The 21,079-nt window shown below is 56.2% G+C and overlaps 1 protein-coding gene across 1 annotated transcript; it reads right to left on the reverse strand.

The window, feature by feature from the left end:
- On the reverse strand, positions 1 to 13,119 carry LAD1 (ladinin 1). Its single transcript, XM_034667017.1, has 10 exons — positions 12,992 to 13,119; positions 7,072 to 7,209; positions 5,201 to 6,032; positions 4,558 to 4,662; positions 3,803 to 3,846; positions 2,386 to 2,458; positions 2,143 to 2,280; positions 1,741 to 1,827; positions 1,413 to 1,487; positions 1 to 1,075 (listed from the first exon to the last, which is right to left on the reverse strand). The coding sequence occupies exons 1-10, from the start codon at positions 13,102 to 13,104 to the stop codon at positions 1,070 to 1,072; spliced, it is 1,611 nt and encodes a 536-aa protein (XP_034522908.1). The 5' UTR covers positions 13,105 to 13,119; the 3' UTR covers positions 1 to 1,069.
- Between the last annotated feature and the right edge of the window lie 7,960 nt (positions 13,120 to 21,079).

Below are 21,079 nucleotides of genomic sequence, written 5' to 3' on the forward strand. Positions count from 1 at the left end.
TACATTTTTTTTTTTAATTACAGGATTAAGGGGTTTGACAGAGCACCAGGCTGACTGAGTTTGGTTTGTCCTAGGTTCTCAGAAAGCTCAGCATTCTCCAACCTCACAGGGGCCACGACGTTGGGGGAGGGGAGGACGGGCTGCTGGGAGACCTTGCTGGGGATGCAGGGCGGCAGGCGCGGCACTGTAAGTGGCGGTTCCACCCCCACCCCACACCACCCCCGCCAAGTCACTATGCTAGGACAGGGGGGCAGCCCACGTCAATGTGAGAAAGGGGGGCTACAAGGAAAATGACACCTGACGCCCCCCCATCCAGTCACAACAACCTGCTCACACACGGCAGGGACCCCGCTCAAAAGCAAATCCTCCAGGAAGGAATCCACTTTGAAGGTCTTATTAGTCACGCCTGAGAGTGAATGAGTTTATCAGCTCTTTCCTGAGAACAGCTTTTTCAGACAGGTTGAAGGGGTTGCACAAAATGTCACCGAGCTCCCAGCCAGAGCAGCAGGGCAAGGACGTGAGAGCCAAACAAAGCAGAGAGACGGGGCACGCGGAAGACACAGCACAGCTCGTGGACGATCTGGCCCGAGGGCCACAGCAGGCTGGAGGTGGGCTCCAGGGACTGCGGTGCGAGGCTCCAGGCCTCAGTGAGGGACGGACATCATAGGCACATGGAGGCACCGGCTGGGAACAGATCGCAGAGGGGACCCTGGAGTTCTCCAGAGACAGCACCGCCCTGACCCTGGAAGTGAGCAGGACCTGGACGCCACCTCTGGACAGGCCATGGAGGCCACATGGTGCTGACGAGAGCCGGTGCTGTGCCCTGGGCTGACACTGGGTCCCAGGATCTGCTGTGCCTGCAGTGGGATGAGATGGTGCCGGGGCACACCCGCTCCCAGATGCTAGACTGGGAAGGAGGTGGCTGAGTTTCCCCGACACCCCTGGCCCCAGGTCCAGAAGCAGAGAGCGAGCAGGGGCTATGAGAGACGGGGGTGCTGCTGGCGGCAGGGCCTGGCCTGAGGGAGGGCCCCTGAGACGCAGACTTGCTGGTCCGTCCGGGCAGGGCTCATCACACCTGTGGGGTGGAGGTCTGTCAGAAAAGACAAGGAGGCTCCTAGGGCTGGGAGGGAAAAGGGGTCTCTGGACAGGAAGGCATCCCTTGGCCCAGGCCCACACCCACAAAGGTCAGAAATCCCAAACCTACTTGTTGAAGGGCGCTGGGGCTTTGCAGAGCTGTGGGCAAAGAGATGCCAGCTCAGGGGTTCAACCAGTGTTCTCGAGGTTGGGTCAAACCAGCCTGAGAGCAGAACCGGGACATTCCGGTACTGGGACTATGCAGTTGGAGGGCTGGGGGTGGTGAGGGTGGGGTGGGGGCGGGGTCTCCCCAGGGCCAACCCCTCTGTGGCCCTCACCTTAGCGTCCAGGGAGGAGTCTGCTTTCTTTCCCCACTGGGTCCTTTTGGTGGCTGCCAACTCTTTCCGCACCTCCTGGTTAGGGACATGGTGGTGGGAGTGGGGGTGGACTAAGGCAGACTATGGAGGGGCTTGCGATCCCCAAGCCCCCCCTTCCTGAGAGGGAAGATGCCAGACCCACTCCTCCTCTCTTCTGCCTCCCGGCGACACGCTTAGCCCTCCCTACTCCCCATGGGCTCCCCTCCCGGAATGTCTCCGTTTCCCTCGGGGCTGGGTCACTGCACCACCCAAGGCCCACAGCACAAGATCTCAGGGAAGGAGAACGTACCTGGGGGTCCTGATCCCCAGACTCCTGGGTCCTGCTGATCCACAGGTTGAGCCTTGACGTCACAACCCCTGAAAGCCTCAAGTTCTCCTGAAAAGAAAGGCTGGCATCTCAGGGCTTGGAGCCACTGGCAACAGCAAGGCATCTTCAGAGGCCCTGGCACAAGGACACGATTCTACCTCGCCCCCGGAGCCACTCAGCACATGCCACATACATCCGGGAAGGCCCCCAACCCTCCCCCAGGGGTTGCTGTGAGCAGCTAAGGAGCCAGGCTCAGGAATGGCAACTCGAGTCAACGGCGGGTTCTGCCAAAACAGACCCATGGAAACGGAGCTTTCTAGTACGGCCAGGGTCCGGTTCTGCCTAATCGGCCTAAAGACACCCGGCTGGGCCTGAGCCCCTCACCTTCCGGCTGGAGGCTGGTTCTGCTCGGCTCTGGCCTACCAGCTCCTTCTCAAAGAGGTGGCGCTTGCTGGCTACGCCCATGGGAGCCACAAAGAACTCGGTGCGGGAGGCGCTGGGAGACTTGACGGATTCTGATCTCTGGAAACACAGAACACAAACGGCTGACCTCCGAAGGTGAGGCGGCCACCCCACACCCAGCAGGCCGGTTAAGTACCAAGGCCCCTCCACAAGAGCGCTGCCCACCTGGATAGCTGTGTGGTATCTCTCCAGCTTCTCCCCTAACTTGACCGTGCCCGCCGGGAGCCTCATGCTGGCGCTGCGGGGCGGGAGGACAGGACAGGACAAAGAAGGTGAGACCTCTGCCCTCAGCCTGCCCGGAGCCTGAGTAGTGCCCACACCCCCTCTGGACAAAGAGAAGACGGCCCCCCTCACTGAATGAGACTCTCATGACTTGGTCAAGGTGGAATCTACTAGAAAAGTCCGGGGACTTTCCTCACCTCCCTAGGAAGTCCCACTCAGCAGGACACCGCCAGAAGCAGAAGTATCTGCCATTCCTCCCGGCATGTCGCTCCCACTTCACAGGTCTCCTGAATCTCCCCTACCTACCTGCCCTCCCCTGCTCCCTCCGCCTGCCACCCCACGCTCTCCCCCTCCTGCCGCCAGAGCACTCCCACCCCAAACAAAGCCCATCCTGTCCTTCCAACTCAAACCTCTCAGGCCACAGGGCAGGGACCAAACTCCCTGGCATAGCACACAAGGCTCTCGTGGTCTGTCCCTGCCTCCCCTCCTGACACCAGCGTCCCCCCTGCCCCAACCCCTTTCTCCATGTGCTTATGTGCCAGTTAACCAGATACATCACGCTTTTCACCCTCTGTGCCTTGACTTGTGCTGGGCCCTCTATTTAGAGGCCCACTCAGAAGTCAACTGCTCTGTGACCTATCCTCTGGCTCCCGCGGGCTGGGCTGTCGCAGCCACTCCAGGGGCCTGCACCTCCCTGCTGGGGGCTGTTGCATGTTTACTGGTCCGATGTGAGGTGCTGGAGAGTAGCAGCTGTGTCTCATTCATCTGTGGACCCCCTTGCTGCCACCGTCACCCCAGGCCTAGCTTGGGACAGTGGCCCTCTGCAAATGTTTAGGGGCAGAAGGACACAGCATGAGGGCATGAAATTCCTAATACGTAAGCACAACTGCTTTTCAGACCCCGTTTCAGTTTCTTTTTTTCAAAACACAGTCCTCAAACTACTTGCATCAAAATTACGGGGCATGGGTATGCTTGTGGAACATGCAGATTCCCAGGCCGTGCCCCCTGCATCAGGCCTGCTAAAGCAGACATTTCCCCTTCCCTGCACTCTTCATAGCCCCCCTCCTGCGAGGCCCTCCTCCCCCTCTCCACCCCAACTTCCTCTACCTTCAGAGCCCCACCCAAGCCCTGCCTCCTCCAAGAAGCTCTCCCTGATCCCTTCCCTCCCTGTTCCATCTCCTTGGGCCTCTGTCCCTCGTGTCAGTCCCATCTCCCTGCAGGATCTGGAGCCCTGGCCGAGGCCGGCACCTTCCCCTCAGGTGCCCTGTGGCCCTGCCTGCGAGTACACGCGGCAGGCGTTCAGTGCACACAGGCTGAACGTGACCAGATCAGACCAAGACAGAGCCTCCAGGCCCCCGACCTGCGGGTTAAGGTAGTCTCTGAGTTGTCTTTCCTGGGGCTCATCTGAAACAAGAAGGAAAGGCTCTGATGAGTGAGAGTCCCAAGGAGGCCAGGGCCCTCCACAAGGGAAGGGCTCAGCTCTCTGAATATTTCCTCCTCCCCCACCCACCACCTCAACCATCTGTTTTCCTGTCTGACTGCCCACTGCCCGTGAGCCCTGCCGGGTGGGGACCAGCCCTGATCAACACCAGGCCTCCAGCTTCCTCCCCAGGGCCTGGCACACATCAGGGGCACGAAGTATAGTCCGTCAAAAATGAATGAACCAGCCAGCGAACCAAGGAACTGAGAGTAAATACCAGAAGGTGAGATGAGAGTCCCCAGTCCATACACCTTGTACTACTGGAGCAGAGGCAGCGCAGGGAGCTCTAGGAGAGCTCTACCCTTCCCTCCTGCCCCAGCCTCCTGGGCGACATCAGGAACTGCTGAAGGCAGGCGTGGGGCCCCTGCCACTCACCCTGCCCAGTGCCCTCTTCCTGCAGCTCTGGCCTTGACCACTAGGTGGGGCTGCTCAGTCTCATCCACACCCACCCCCTGGGTCCTTAACCTGCTCTCCTTCAGTTAATCCAAGTCATCTGCTCTCGGCCACCCTGGGAATTGAAAACCCCTCTCTATCCAAGAGATCCGTTTGATAGCTAACCTAAGGCCCTGATGCTGTAATAAATGCTGATTTCCCCGGCTTGCCCTCCAGTGGACTGGAGACAAAGGTGCTCTCACCCGAAAGGAGATGGTCCTAGAGCTGGAGCGTTTGAGGGAGCTGCTGTAGGTGGCCTGGGTGGGCAAGGATGTGTCCACCTCTTCTTCCTTGCTGGGGATTTTCACCTGGATGGAGTGGGGGAGTGTCACACAGGAGGTCTGGGTGGCCCAAAGCCCATGCCGTCATAGGGACCCCATGTGGCCTGGCTCATCCCAGGAGCTGCAGACAGAACCGGGGGAAGGAAACAGTCCTATGCCTCCCTCTGCTGCCTCCCGCCCCTCCACCTCTGCTGTGGGGATGGTGGACACAGTTCTGTGAGGCCGGGCCACCAGACAGAACTTTCTAGCAGAAATCTAGAAGGAACTGAGGCTTCCCAAAAGGCTGCTGGTGTCCTGAAATCCAGGCCCTGGATGAGGACAGGGTGCAGGGTGGCAGGTGCTCTCTGTCACACTGCGGATGCCCTCTTCAGCTGCCAGCAGCTTGCCCCTGCTTTACTGTCTATTCTGACAGTGACGAGGTGACTAGAAGCAGGTAGGGAGAGAGGACGCTGCCCAAGTCAGCCTCCATAGTGAAAGGACAAGAAACAGTAAGGGAGCCAGAGGCCACCTGGGGCAGGACGAGAGGGGCACGTGCAGGGCTGGGAGGGGTAGGGGCACTGCCAACCTGGAATGCGATGGGCGGGAGGCGGGAAGCCGCAGCCGGAGGGTCCGGCGCCCCCTGCTCTTCCAGCTCGGCCGGGGATGGCGGGCTCTTCTCAGGGAGGACCTTTCCCCTCTGCCCAGTGATGGTGGGGGGCTGGCTTCCCCCAGAGGCCAGCTGCCCCCCTGCCTGGGGCTGCCCTGGGGCGGCCACCCTCTTTGGCGCCAGCTTTGTCTTGGTGGCCGGGGTCTTCTCTGACACCAGAGACTTCTCAAAGAGCAATGCTTTCTCAGAAACTACTTTCCTTTCCGAGTCTGATGTCTTCCCTGGGGCTGGGAGCTTCTCCGACACACTTGTTTTTTCTAGAACTGACTTCTCTGAGACGGCTCTTTTCTCTGACACAGATATCTTCTCAGGGCCCAGGGCCTTCTCTGAATTGGAGCTTTCCTCCGAGACCAGTCTCTTTCCAAGTACTAACGTCTTCCCTGGAACGGGGGGCTTCTCAGAGACTGCGGGCTTCTCTGAGGCCTCATTCTTCCCGCCTTCGGACTCTTGGCCAGTCAAGCTCTCTTCCTCCCTGGCCCAGGGGCCCCGCCGCTCCCGGCTCAGTCTCCCGCGGGGTGGCAGCTCCACTTCCTTCTTAGGCGTGAGGGGCTGCGGCTTGGCCTGCCCTGGGCCAGAGCTGTCCCTTCCCTCCTCTGCCTCCAGCGGGCTGGGGGCCTGGGCAGCCTCCACCACCTGCCGCCTCTGCCTCCACTCCTGGCGCACCCTGAGGATGGCCTGGATGTCCTCATCCTCATCTTTAGAGCCTGAGGTTCGTGGCTTGGGCGCCTCTGCTTCCTCCACGCTCGGCAGTCTAGGCCAGAAGATGGGAGATGGGGTGGGAGATAAGAATCAGAGGCTATCAGAGCTGGGAGAGACCCTGGGGCGACCTGAGCCCATGGGGAAGCTTCCAGGGCTGCCAGGGAGAGGGTGAGGAAGTAGAGCCCCCCACCCCCTGCCAACTATCACTTAAATAAGGATCACTTTTATCTGCTTTACATACTGGGTTTCCAGGAAATCATCTGAACAAAGCACACCATGCTTTTAAAAAGCTGATAAACCCCTATAAGGTCCAACCCTACTGTGTTCAGACCCAATCAACAAACACTGAACAATTACTTTATAGGGCCCCGTGCTGGGCGCTGGAGGGCAAAAGGAGTAAATGCGGTCTTCGCCCCTTAGAGCTTAGGTCAAGACCAGAGACGTTCAGGGATTTGTCAAAGGTCACCCAGATAATGAGCAGTGGAACTGGGAGTAGAACCAAAGCTTCTGACGGGCCACCCTGAGCTCCTGTTAGTCACGCGGCAGCCACGGGACTGGAGCCCCCTGGGGTGCACGCCTGGTTGTCCCTTACCTCGGGGACCCAAAGGAACAAGAGGAACATGAGAAGACTGTCCAAAACCTACAGCCCTCGGCCTCCAGCCAAGGGAGATTCGTTTCCTCCCTCGCCCCCCTGCCTTCCATGTCTTTTGGGGCAAGTTAATTCACTGTCTGAGCCTCAGCTTCCCCATCGGGTAAGCGATCTCAGCAAGTCGCCGATGTACTCTCGGACACGTCTTTGAGATGTTTCTCCATCTGTAAAGCTGGTTAACAATGCCTCTGTCTCAGGGATACCATAACGACTGAGTTCTATCCATCCCAGGTGCAGCGAAGTATTGGCTCATGGACGGTAGGAATCCACAGACGTGGTTCTGCTTCCGAGGAGGGCAGAGCCTGGCTGTGTGGAGGACAGCCCAGCCAGGGGAGCTTATCTTTAGGCCCGTCATCACATTCCCTAAGCAGGCCAACCCTGTTGTACTCGGTCTGTCTTGGGCCGCTAAGCCCGTCTCTGTCCCCCGCCCTGACCCGAGCACCTCTGGGCAGCCGGTGTGTCTCCGTTCTGGGTGAGCCTGGGGGCCTCGTCGTCCAGGATGGAGCTCAGATTCCGGTGCCGCCGCCGGCGCTCGCGCTCCTGCTCTTCTTCATCCTCCAGAGTCCACTGCCTGGCCAGGCTGGTGGGGAGGGGAGAGGGTCAGAGCAGCCCAGGCCAGAGCCCCGGATCCCCGGGTCCCCGGATCCCCAGTCCCGAGCCAGACCCCTGCAGGGCTGGGGGAAGAGAGCAGGCACTGTCTAGGCCTGGGCTGTGTGGGTCAGTGGGGCGGGGCGGGGGGGCTCCCCTTCGGCATACTGGAACCCCACCGGAACCGCACTGGAACCGAGACTGGGCTGAACTGGGACGTGCTGTAAGACACACATGTATTCCCAAGACCTGATATGAAAACCAGACTGTAAAACATCTCATTAATAATTCTGCATATTGATTACACATTGAAATGATAATATTTTGGATATACTGGGAAAATGAGATATATTATTAAAATTGATCATCTGTTTCTTTTTACTTTCTTGGTATGTCGTCTATAGAAAATTGACAATTTTAGAGGCGCCTGGGTGGCTCAATCGGTTAAGCGTCCGCTTTCAGCTCAGATCATGATCCCAGGGTCCTGGGCGGAGCCTGCTTCTCCCTCTCCCTCTGCTCCCCCCCCCCATTTGTGCTTTCTGTCTCGCTCTCTCTCAAATAAATAAATAAAATCTTTTTAAAAATTGACAATTTTAAACGTGGTTCACAGTTGTGGTTCACATTACATGTGTATTAAATTTCAGCTAATGGGACTAAAGGGATTTGGATTGGACCAGGGTTTCTCATCCTGGGCATCACTGACATTTCAGCCAGGTAACTCCATGTGCAGAGGCTGTGCTGAATTATAGGGGCTGAACAACATCCCAGACCTCTACCCACTCAATGCCTTAGCACCAGCTCCCAGTTGTGACAACCAAAAATGTCTCCTGACTTTACCATGTCTCTCAGGGCGGTCAAAACCACTGCAGATGACAACCACTGGGTTAGACTTGACTCTGGGATCCAGAGTGGGAATGTGGGGCATCCCTCTCTAGGGGTGACTATGAACATGAGAGAGTGGGCACAGTTCTGCCTGAAGGAGATGGATACACTTGACAAGTTCCTTTTTCTTTTTGGTCTTGGATTCTCAGATCACATCCATCAGTGGACAATCACAGAGAAACTTTCTCAGACTTTCTCAACAACCCATGGGATTTCTCAGCCATTCAGAGGGGGAGCGCCACAAGTAAGACCGATTACACCTAGAAAAGCAGTATCAGCTTCCTTTCTCAGGAGCTCTTTAAGCCTCTCTCACCTTCTAGAACCAGCTTTCACTTGTCGGGGAGCAAGGGGACTCCATACACTCTACTTTGGGTTCCTGCCCCCCAGTTACTCTGCATTCACAGAACCAATCAGGCTCTCACAGCCAGTCACCCACCCATCCATCTCCTTCCTCACTCACCACCTACCCACCCAGCCACTGTCTATCCAAACACCCATCAACTCAGTCACCCCCCATTTCCCTGCCCACCCACCAATCACCTTTTTTTAAATTTATTTGAGAGAGAGAGAGAGCAAGTGAGCGGGCGGAAGAACAGAGGGGGTGGGAGAGGGACAAGCAGAGTCCACACTGAGCATGGAGCTCGACTTGCAGCTCAACCCCAGGACCCTGAGATCATGACCTGAGCCGAAACCAAGGGTCATACGCTCAACCGACTGAGCCACCCAGGCGCCCCCCCCATCAATCATCTTTAGTCACCTGCTCTACCGGCCTCCCACCTGCCTTGCTGCCAGCCCACCCCACCTTCCATCCACCCACCCTTCCATACCAACCTAAGAGCAAATACATCGTTGCTAAGCAACTGCAATGGACCAGCAAGTCAGGAACTAGGGGGTTCACAGGACAAGGCAGGGTCCCTGCCCTAAAGATAACTACTATCTAGTGAAAAAGAGAAGCAGTCCACCAATAACTCCCCCAACCAAAGCACAGAAATTGCTCTGCAGGAGAGAGAATGGTTACCGTAAGCCAAGATTATCAAGAAAGTCTCAAGGATGAGACTGACCCTGGCTGGGGGTCTCGGTGGGTGAACAGAAGTTCAACAGAGGGGGGCACCTGGGTGGCACAGCGGTTAAGTGTCTGCGGCTCAGGGCGTGGTCCCGGCGTTGTGGGATCGAGCCCCACATCAGGCTCCTCTGCTATGAGCCTGCTTCTTCCTCTCCCACTCCCCCTGCTTGTGTTCCCTCTCTCTCTGGCTGTCTCTATCTCTGTCAAACAAACAAACAAACAAATAAATAAATAAATGAAGTTCAACAGAGGTGACAGGGGGCTGGGGAGAAACTGGCAGGCCAGGCAGCAGGGAGGGCTGGGCAAGCCTGAGGGCAGAGGTAGGAGGGCTGTTGGGGCAGAGGATGTACTCCACCCAGCACCCTGGGAGAAAGTTTGGGCTGCAAATAGCGCAGCGTGAGTTAGCAGACTGAGCTCTCTCTGGAGCCTTCCTGTGACCTCCCCGCCCAGGACTATCTGGGGCCCTACAGATAGGAAGAGTCTGGAAAAGGCCTCTTCTTCCCTCCCAGAGTTACTGTAAGGCCTTCCCTCTGCCATCATCAGGTGTCAAACCTGCTCTCCTGGCCTGTCCTATGGCCCAGCCCTATTCCTCCTGGGCCTCTTCCCCTCCTGCAGGGTATCGCCATGCAACCAAGCCTCCATTTAAGGAACAGACATGTTTCTGGAAAAAAATAACCATGCAAACCCACAGATCTCACAAACAGAATTGCATATGAAATGCATAGGAGAACATCTACGGAGCCTCCAAGGAAAGACTCCTCCAGGCAGCCTCTCCTAAGGCGCGCTACTCCCCTTGCCCTTGGGTTCCTCCCTGTCTTTCCTCTTCACCAGTTTTCCTTTCTAAATAAGCAAGGAGGAGGAGCCACACAAGGGCTCCAATCTGGTTTCCTAACCCCAACTTCATGCTGATCCAACATTTACCAAATGGATATTTTCTGAGCACCCACTGCGTGCCAGGCATAGTTCCAGGGACTGGGGGGTGGCCGGCAGGGCCCTTCCCTGCGAGGAGTGCACAGTGCAGGGGGCGGGGGTGCGGTCCGTGAGCCAGGAAATGAGCAAAACAGTGTCAGGAAGTGACACGAGGACAACAGAACCAGGTAGGGGATAACGCGAGAGAAGGTGACCGGGAGGGGAGGCCTCTCCGAGACCTCTGAGAAGGAGTTGGATCTGCTGGGTGTGAGAGCTGGGTGTTCAGGGAGACGGGGAGCCGGAGCCACAGCGTGGCCCACAGGGAGCTTGGACAGGGAGGAGAGGCCAGAGAGAAGGGCCTCATGGACCAGGGAAAGAATCTGGGTTTTATTCAAGTGTCCTGGAGAGCCAGAGGATAGTTTTACATAGAGGGATGACATGATAGAATTGTTACTATTATTATTTAAACTCTCTGGCCGCTGAAGGAAGAAGAATTGAGGGTGACAGGGGGAGAAGGCATACAGGGGCCCCCATCAGGAGGCTCCTGCCATCCCCCAGGCGAGAGGTATGCTGGCCTGAACTGTGGTGGTAACAGAGAGAAGGAAAGAGGGATGGACTGGGGACATACTTTAAAGATAGAGCCAAGGGGGATTGCGAATGGGCGGGATGGTGATGAAAGCAGAGACACAGAGGAAAAACAAGGAAGATTCCTGGATTTTTGACCTGAGCAATTCCTGGTGCTATTAGTAAGATGGGAAAGATTGGTGTTGGGGGTGGGGGATAGTTTGGGGAAATGTCACCTGGCAGTGGGGGGAGGAAAAGTTCCATTTCTGGCTGTTGAGGGTGAGGAGAAGACACTGGTACAAAGGAGACCAAAGCCCAGAGCCAGGGAGATTGGAGGAAAGCCGGGGTAGAGTGTGAACCTGGGGGAGGAATGAGGTTCTGTCCAAGACCACTTGGGGGGGGGGAGGGGAGACCAACACAGAGTCATGAGCACAGAGGTACTCGTCCCCAGGAAAGCAGCTTGAAGGCTGGGGCCAGACCCAGGCTGGACTAGCAAGAGGAGAATGGGAGTCCAGAACGAGGAACCGGTGAGGACCAGACACTCTTTGGAGTTTTCCTCAGAAGAAAAGCAAATAAAATGGGACAGTAGCTAGAGCCGAATGTGGACTCAACGGCTTTGTAACTGAGGTGTAATTTATATACAATAAACACCCATCAAGTTTTGTTTTCTTTTTAAAGACGGGCAAATGAAGGAGAGTGCAGAGGGTGTGAGAAGTTTGGAAACGAAGTGCGAAGATGTTGTCCTGCAGGGAGAGCAGAGACCACAGGAGAGGGCGTCTCTCATCTCTCGCATCCACCAAGGCGCCTGGCACATAAGTGACAACGAATGTAGAAGGAACCAGTGTGACTGTCACCTTTTCAGACATGAGGGCTCTCTTCCTCCCTAAGGAATCGTGCAACCTCTATCTCGACAAGGATGTGCGTGAAGGGAGGACAATCTGCCATCTGTTAGGAGCACTCCTCACCACCCCACAGCTACAGTTGGCCCGTAAGAGATCATCAATGACTGTGTGTGGTACATGAGTGAATGAAGGAATGAATCATCTTCAACTACACAGAGCTCACATGGGTCATAGGAAGCCCTATGGGAATCATGTTTAAATTCTGTGGTCAAGGCCATGGGACTCTGACTGGAGCCCTTCTCCATTTCCCAAACTTGGAAATGCCAGCTTCAGCTGGCTTTTATCTGAGCCCACATTTTCAGCTCTCCTTCTCTGGACTTACTCCCTCCCCTTATGACCAGTTTGGGACCAGCCCTTGCCCTCCAAAGTTGAGGGATCCATCCACTGGGGAAAGGGCCCCCACAAAGCCAGAAGCTCCTCTCCCCTGACCACACCCAGCTGGGCTGGGCCGGAGCCTCCAGGATTCCTGGGTCCTGAGCAACCCGTTCCCACACACTCTCCTCTCAGCCCTGGGGGAAGCAGCTTTGTCTATCTTCCAACGGGGCCATATATGGAGTGCGATCTGTCAGAGTCTGGTCTCCTCGGAAATGACTCACCCCCCTCACTCCCCAGGCCAGCCTGAGCCCTAAGGGGTCTTCAGGGCTGGAACTGCAGGAGGGGGGGCCCAGGCGTCCTTCAGTGTCCACCGGCTTTATGCCATGACCCCACAGTGCCCCCAAGGTGACTCGGTCACTCCCCTGCTGCTCAGGAATCTCAGGGCTGCCTCCAACCCCTGGCAGAACATGAATCACTTCACCCCCACCACCTTTACCACCACCTCACCCTGGGGAAGAAACGTTATTGCCAATAACTCTTCCTTATGAGATGAGGAAATGGATAGAAGGGGGGAGGGGAGGGGCAAGGGTCAGTCTCCAGGAGGGACCTCAGCAGGTGCAGCCTGAAACCCCCATAATAAATACATGACAAGTAAGGGCATTAGAACGGTGCTTAACATTCAGTAGCACACAAATATTTGAATACAGTAAATAATAGTAAGTCAATAAATTAAGTAATCAAGAAGTGAGGGTACTAACACCTAAGTGCTTACTATAATGCCAGGCACCGTTCTAAGTATTTTACAAATACCGTGGACATTAAACGTCACAACAACCCCGTGAGGTAAGATGGGGTTATCCCCATTTCACGGATGAGCAAATGGAAGGTCACCGGGGCTAGTAAGTTTCCCACGATAGCACAACTAATCAAACGGAAAAAAAAAAAATAAGATTCCATCCCAGGTCGGCTTCCCAAAAGCCTGTACCCTTAACCACAATACCAGATGCCAGAAAAGGAGGTCCAAGGAGGGCTGCCCCGAAGCCAGAGTGAGGCCCCACCTTCCCGACAGCTGACAGCATATGTTCAGAGGAAGAAGAAGGGGAGCCTGGAGAGGCCTCTGACCGTGTGCGATTCCCTACCCCAGGGCAGGCCGGAGCTCATGGTGCAGCCTGGGAGAGCAGAGTTTTGGGGAAGCCCAGTGGCCAACACATGGACCAGAGCCAGGCCCAGTATGGAAACTGGGTCCCACCATCTGGGAGTCCCAGCCACTCTCCCCAGCCGAAGCCACAGCCCTAGGCGGCCGCCCCACCACTCCCTCCTTCCCCACAATCATTTCCTCTACCTCCTGGCCTTCACCTGGGGACAATATCCCTCTCTTTGCCTCCACGTCCCGGCTGCTCTCCTCCCCAACACTGCACTCACACAGCTGCTATCAGCTGCTGACTAGGTAGAAGTTAGATCTAAGGAAGAACCTCCCTGCGGGAGACCTCAAAACAAATTTGAAAAACAGATCAAGGCTCAGTTGCTCTGGTTAAAGTAGGGGAAGGGTGGGAAGCCTGCCCCAGAAACATCTGTAGAACTCTTTGAAGGAAAGAACAGACAGCTGGGAGGCCCAGCTCTGACTGGCTGTATGACCTTGGGCCAGTGTTCCACCCCTAGGGGAGACAGGTCTCAGGCTGCCCTTCTGCACGATGAGGGGCCCCCACGGGTAGTCACTGAAGTCCCTTCCAGCCCTGATGGGCTAGGGAGAGGTGTCAGGGCAGGATAGAGAGCCGTGCTGGGAGGTGGGAGGGCTGCTCAAGGCCCAGGCAGGGGAATGATTAACTGCTGGAGGCTGGGTCCCAGGCACCCTCGGACCCACCCCTCACCCCCTGCAGACAGGCCCGGCCCAGCCTCACCCGTCACCCGGCCAGCCCACGGAGGAAAGGACAAGGCCACTGACTAGGGCACCCTGCCAGCCAGCTTGCCACCGCCCCCATCCCAGGGCTGGAGCATCTGAATGTCTACTTCACGCCAAGGATGGGCGGCAGGCTGGCCCTCCGCTCCCCACCTGTACCCTGCCTGGAGCCACCCCAGTCACACCCTCATCACAGTCCTCCCCAGCCTGGGAGACTTGGTTGACAGTGACTCACATTCATTCCCTCCTGCCCGCTGAGACTTGTTCACCCGGGGAGCAGAGCGGGAGCGGTCCTCTGCTCCAGGTGCCTCAGCACAGGGACTGTCGGCAGCAGTTGTGTCTGCCCACGGGGCTCTGCGAGGGCTGGGGCCGGCAGAGAGGGCAGGCCAGGGGCTCCTGCGGCAGGATAGGTTCCCCAGGGCATTCCTGGCACTACCCCTGGCCATTCTGTGGGAACTCGGCCCCACCCCGGCAGCCACATGTCCATCTGAGCAGTGGACAAGCTAAGACCAGACCCTGCTCCCATTTTTAAAGTTCTCGTGCTCCAGCCGCCCACCCACCACACACACACCCTGTACACATCCAGGCATGCTCTCAGACACAAAATCACATATATCCCACCAGTCGGTGAGCAACTGATGAAGCCGTGTGCGGTTTGCATTTTTTACCCAATGCACTATACTGATAAACATTCACACAAAACATACTCAGACTCCCACGACCCAGACTCAGCAACGTAAGAACCTACTATCCACACAGACGTCTCCATACTACACAGGCCATAAACTTGCTCACCCACACATACACCTGCCCGCGCCCATATAAGCGCACTTCCAAGGGCACAGATATGCCCACACCTAGAAGCCCACACCTAGAAGCAAAGACACTCCCGCATCAACCCGCTTGCACACCGACCCACGTGCAGAGTTCAAGGTCTGGACCCCAAGCTCCACCCTCAGCCCAGACCTTCCCTGGGGTGTGTCCAACCTCAACCTAGGTTCCTTTTCCCAGGGCACTGAGTTCCTTCCCTTCTTGGGGCTTACCTTGTCCCCTCTCTAGAGCCCTTTAGCCCCTCCAGAGGCCACTGTGCTTCAGAGCAATGTGAGGTCCTGAGGGTCTGAGGAGGTGGCCCCCCAGCCCTGGGGAGGATGAGACTGAGACCCCAGAGAAGCTCTAGAGCCCTTCTGGAGGGAGGGGAAGGAGATCCTAGAACACGGGAGAATGTCTGAAAGCCACCTTAATGGGGAAGGCCTGGGGAGGGTGCTGGTCTGCCCCTGCAGAGAGAACCCTGGCCTCAGTATCTAAATGCCTACCTGGGAGGGACAGAAAGGACAATTTCTACTTGGGTTAACTCTACGGGATCAAAGGAGTAGGAATCCAGCTTTGAACACTACACGGGCCTCAGTTTCTTCAAGGGCAAGATGGGTGTAGATGGGGGGGGTCGGTGAAGATGCTAGTGAGAACATCTGAGGGGAGGTGCTGGGGAGCTCCCAGAAGAGTCACCACCAGGGGTCACCAGCCACAGTAAGGGGTGCTGCCTGCAGGACAATCCCCCAACATCCCAGTCTTATCTAACCCTAACAGGATGTCCAGCAGCCAGGGGTAAAGATACCCAGTGTCCTGACCCTTTAACAGACCAGCCTACAAAAAAAAGACTGAGAGGGGCGCCTGGGTGGCATNAGCCCAGACACCAGCCCAAAATGCCACACACTCCGAATTTAAGCCTCATTAGTGGGAGGAGGGTCTGTTGCCCAATGGTCTCTATTCACTGATCCCTGTTCTTCTGACCGTCCAAGGAGCGCGCCGTCCCCACCCCTCCTCCCCAAGAAGGGCTGAGGGACACCTCCCCAAGGGGCCCACTCTCCTAGTCTCTACCCCAGAAACATGGCAGCGGGGGAGGCTTCTCTCGGGGAAAGGACGCTTGGCGGAACTCTTGAACACCTCCCCAGTCCCCCTAAATGTTCCCTCCACCCCGCAGGGGGTCCTGTGGGGGGGCCCTCCAGGCCGGGGACCAGCCTCCCCCAAGCACCCTGTGTGCAGCCTCAGTCCCCGAGGGGAGGAAAGGAAACGGTAGGGGAGCGAGAACACCGGTCCTGCCCTGTCACCTAAGAGTTCCCCAGTTTGGCCCTAATGGCTGCCACCACCACCACCCCCCGCGGCCTCCCGGGTCGTGGGCGGCCTGCACAAAGCCGCATGGAGCTCCGCCCCGGCCCGTCCGACCGCGGGCCCGCGAGCGCCGGCGAGCTGTAGGACAGGCCGCCGGACGGACCGACGGATGCCCAGACCCGGCGCGCGGGGTCGATCGGCCGCCCGCGGCGAGGGCGGGGGACTTCCTGCTCAGAACCAGTCGGACCAGCTCCGCGCTGGGCCGCCTCCTCTCGCAGGGGCCGGGGTGCCCGGGGAGTGGGGCCGGCGGGCGGGGACCCGACGATCGGGGTCGGGCCGAGCTTGCTGCGGGTAAACCGACCTAGCCCGGAGAAAGCCAAGAGCAGAAACCGAGCGGGAGAGTTAGAGCGGGTACCGTAACCTCGGATCCGGGGCGCCGGGCACCTCCCGGGCCTGCCGCACCCACCCCGGTCCTCCGACCCCGAGAGGTAAAGAGAAGAGCGGGCAGTGCTTTCGCTGTACCGCATAGAGAACTACAAAACGCTCCCCCATATAAAGCCAGCCTCCCCCCAGATGAGATTCTTAGATTTGGTTCAGCAAACATTTGAGTGCCCACAGTTCTGAAAACACAATGATGTCAAAGGCCTGGTCCTTGCTTTGCTGATACTGGTCTTTGGGCTGGAGTGGCGGCGTGTGTAACAGGGCAGAGGAAGCTCAGCTTTTCCCCTGGAAGAAATGAACATGGATAACCAGGACTGGACTTTTGAAGGCCTCTCAGGCCCCACCAGCACCACCTGGCTCCCTTAAAGTGTCCAGCTGGGCTGGTGGGGGCCAGTGGCTTTCTATGCAGGAACCAGTCTGGGATCGGCTGAGAGATGGCCAGTCACGGAGCCCAGAGAATCTTATCTCCCCTGATGGATCAGAACTGCAAGGTCAGCGGCAGCAGTTTCTGCTCTGAGAGGGGTAAGAGGCAGCCCCAGGCAGCAGGAGGAGAAGAGGGAGGGGAGGCAGAACTGCCAGCCTTGCTCCCCAGTCTGGCCTCCCTTTGGCACTGATCCAGGACCGATGGTCTCCACGGTGCCTCCAGCTCTGAGATCTCAGTGATGAGCAAGCCAGCTGCTGAGCAAAGGCCTGGAAACACAGATACACAGCTAAGGCATCTCCTTCCCCAAAAGGCCCCCTCCTCCAGGGAGCATTTCTTCTTGGCCTAGGCAGTAAGAAGTGAGGTTTAAGGAATGAGTTCTGGACTGGGAGCCTGGAGATCTGGATTTGAGGGGAGAATCCTTCCTTGCTTCGTCCTGCTTCTGGTGGTTGCTGGTAATCTTTGGAGTTCCTTGGTTTACAGAGGTGTTATTCCAATCTCCGGCCTCTGCAATCACAAGGAATTCTCCCTGTGTCTCTGTGTCTGTGTCCAAATTTCCCTCTTCTTATAAAGATGTCAGTCATTAGATGAGGGCCCACCTAATGCAGTCATACTGACATACCTCATTTTAACTTGATTACATCTGCAAAGACCCGAGTTGCCACTAAGTTCATACTCTTGGGTACCGGGGGGTCAGGAATTAAACATATCTTTTTGGGAGCCAGAATTCTACCCACTACAATCAGCCAAGTGGCTTTGACTTCAGGGACACAAAAATGGTAAGGCCTCGGCTCCTGACGTCCAGGCCTTCCCTCTCTAGCCATGGAGACATACACCCAAGCCTCATTCCAGACAGACTGTGATAAAAATTGAAATTATGTCATCAGGAGGGATTAACTCTAATGGAGGGATTGGGAAGTCTTAAAGAGGAAAGAACATCGGGGTTGGGCTTTAAGGGTAAGTGGAATTCATCCGTCAGAAACAGCAGCCAAGCATCCAGCTACCGGACACAGCTTCCACAAAGACAGAGGGGCAAAAGTGGAAGGTGTTTGTGCAGCAGAGAGAAGACCCATGTGCCTGAGGCTTAGAGCGCCCTCCAAGGCTGAAGGGAAAGATGGCTAACAGATAGTGAGGAAGGACCCTGTGTGTTGTGCTCACGAGTTAGGTTTCACCATAGAATATGTGGAACTTGAAGAGAAAGGGATGGTTAATGGCCTCTGAATGGGAAAGTCATAGACCCTGAAAGACAACTCTGGAGGCAGTATGACGAGACTGGAGGTGGGACGCCATGTTACAAGGGTACTGTATACAGTCCGCAAAAGAAATGAAGGGGGCTTGAGCAAGGGCAGCCAGGAAGGGGGAGAGGAGAGGCGTTGACAAGAACTTTGGAAAGTTGAATTATCAAGACCTAGTTGACTGATTGTGGGCTGTGAAGGAGGACAAACCCCCGTGACTCCCACCTCCCTAGCCTGAGGGGTTGGGTGAGGGCAGGTGCCCTCATGAGACAGGGCTGCAGGAGAAGGAGGTTTCGGGAGGAGGGTGACTTTAGACCTATAAGGGTTCTTTAACCTCAGCACTATTGACATTTGGGACCCGGTCAGTCTTTGTTGTGAGGACTGTCCATGCATGGTGAGATGGTCAGCAGCGTCCCTGGCCTCCACTCATTAGAATTTAAGGTCGCTGAAGAAAGCCGGGTAGAGTTGTCCAACAGATGGCTGGATGTTGGAGTGTGGGAGCTCAGAAGACAGCCTTGCCTATGTTTTCCAGAGCGGTGAACTGCAAAGCAGGTGGGGGCGGGAGGGATTCCTGAGGACAGGTGGGGGAGGGAGGTGTTAATGTCCAAGTTATCTGTGCCCCTGTGCTGGCTCCCTGAGTGTCTTGTGTGTGTCTTGAGAGGGAAGGCCTTATTCACCTTGGTATCCCTCCACTCTACGCCTAGTAGGTGCTCAATAAAGGTTTGGAGAATTGCACGAACTTGCTTTGGGAAGAAGAACAGGAAAACCCAAATCGGCGAGAAGCCCTGCTGAGTATGACCTTGGGAGCTGGGTCAGGGAGAAGCTGAGATGGGGTGGAGGGGAGACTCTCAGCCTCCCTTGGCCTCCCGGACATGGCCAAACCAGGAACAGAGTATCAGCGGCTCTCACCGTTGCAGAAAGGGGTGCACGTGGTACAACCTAGCAGAGGTGAAGATAGGGTTCTTGACCCCCCAGCTATTGCACTCTTGGGGAGAGAAACTCTTGAGTGGAAGCCGCAGAAGAGAGGCTCCAGAATATTCCAAGCAGCACTGTTTATGGCGGCAAAATTCTGGAAACCACCTCCATGTCTGTCAACAGGAAAAAGGATGAGTAAGTGATGGTATTTTTGTCATGTCACAGCAAATGGATCAACAGGGGTGAATTTTACCACCTTCACCTTGAAGGGGAAAAAGCAGGAAGCATGTGTTTATGTCCGGTTTACCCAAAAAATGCAGAAGTAGACAATATCTTGTTTAGGCATTCATCAACACAGAGCAACGCTATAAAGAGAAGCCAGAGAATAGTAAACACAGAGCTGAGGATTCTGTTTATCTCTGCGGAAAGGAAGGGCCTTAGAAAGCATTTACGATACCCTAGTTCTTGACCCCAGCGGTCGGCTTATGGTTGTTCATTTCACAGCTCTTCGGTCATCCATGCAGTAAAAACCACTAGCATGTGCTGCTCGCTTCCTCCAAGGAGAATCCACGGAGATAGGGCTTATCACGTGGGGAACTCCCTGGTCAAGGGCAAGGGTTTTCAAGACTTCCCAGCCAGCAGTGGGGGAAGGGGCATCTCTCTCCTCCCAGAACTGACGTCAGGCTCTGGAATCCTCCTCCCCCCAACCCCTATCTACAGAGCTCATAGTTCAGCTTCTCCTTCTCCAAAGAGTCCAGAGTGGGGACCCAGGGGGATCCCGGCCCCAGACTAGTAGGTTTGTAAATCACACCCTGACATTTCAGTTTGCAACCGCCATACCAGACAACTCTTGGGGAAGGCACAAAACAAATAAATGAGGTCATCACACTCATACCCTAAAAAACCCAGGGCCTTGGTTCCCTGGCTTTGGGCTTTTACCAACTAATAATATTTTTTAAATATGAATACCCAAATGGTGTTGCTACCATTTTATTTTGCAAAGTAAGAATATTAAAGAACAATGACTACCTACCCTCCCCCCACTCCGTAAGTAAAGAATACATTAATACTAAAATCATAACATTAAGGCACGCGTACTTTTAGAACAAAGGAGAGCCCTTGTCACTGGGTACGATGAGCTTTATGGAAACTTCCACCACAGCGGCCCCGGCTTCCTCATCACGCGGCTCTACCCACATCCAGTCTTCTCAGGAGACTGGGGGTCCAGGGACCTATGTTTTCATCCCAATTATGTCTGTGACCTTGAACAAGTCACTTTCCCTCTCCGGGGCTGCAGACATTGACCATAGTTCTCTGGTGCCTGCCCCGGGGTTACACTGCTCAGCCTCAGGGGGCCCACAGGCCAGCTTAGGAGTATGTCTTGGGAGTAAGAAAATACCCTTTTTCTCAGCTCCAGTGAAGGAGCCTGAGCCTGCAAGCTTTGGGGATTTTTGAGGAGACAGCCCCCGACGCGGTCAGGAGAGGAGCTGCCATCTGCACGGGTCCCAGCAGCCTGTCCCAGTTTTCAGTAGCTTGATCACCCACATGGAACGAAACTGCCCCCCTGGCTGCCCAGCCCAGATCCCTGCAGGGAGTCTGACTCACTTCGTGGGGGGCCTCTGGGGCTAATGTTTAACTCAGCTCCCTCCCTCCACAGGCACTTTAGCCCTAGCAGCCCTGGACACTGAGCCTGCCCTGATTGCCCTGCTGGGGGTGGGCTCCAGACAGACAGGGGGCCCAGCCTCCTGCCCCCCATGGAGACAGGGACCTCGTGGGGAGGGAGAGGCAGCAGCGGGCATCCTGAGGGCTCTGGGGCAGGCAGGGGTGGTAGCAGGTGGCATTCTGCCCTGGCCATTCTTACCAAGGAGAGAGGAGCTCCAGGTCCATCTCCAGCCGCTCAGGAGATACTTACCCAGCTTTGCCAGGGGCATCCCCCAAGAAATCCCCTTTCTCCCCCAACCCTCAGTTCTGGCCCTGGTGTTGGAGGAAGACAACACATTCGCTCAGTTGGGTGGCATTTGCATCTCATTTGAATGTTTTCCCTCTTGGTGGGGATATTGGAATTCCTCAGGTGCCTATGCAGGGCTCCTGACCCCCAGCTGTGTCCCTTCTGGAAAGTGGCAGGTCGGGCCCCAGGAAAGGACAAGCCCAGAGGCAGGTTGACCTGGGTTCCAATGTCTGGTGCGCAGCTGTGAAACCTTACAACTCAGGG

Source organism: Ailuropoda melanoleuca, chromosome 8 (assembly GCF_002007445.2).
Source record: "Ailuropoda melanoleuca isolate Jingjing chromosome 8, ASM200744v2, whole genome shotgun sequence".
Classification (NCBI taxonomy): Eukaryota; Metazoa; Chordata; class Mammalia; order Carnivora; family Ursidae; genus Ailuropoda; species Ailuropoda melanoleuca.

Excerpts from the sequence above, each read along its gene's own strand:
- LAD1 (XM_034667017.1), bottom strand. The coding sequence starts at position 13,104 with ATGGTGGGACCCAGTTTCCATACTGGGCCTGGCTCTGGTCCATGTGTT. Across the intron at positions 2,459-3,802 it reads GAGACTACCTTAACCCGCAG|CGCCAGCATGAGGCTCCCGG; the intron begins GTCGGGGGCCTG and ends CCCGCCCCGCAG. Across the intron at positions 1,828-2,142 it reads AACCAGCCTCCAGCCGGAAG|GAGAACTTGAGGCTTTCAGG; the intron begins GTGAGGGGCTCA and ends CTTTCTTTTCAG.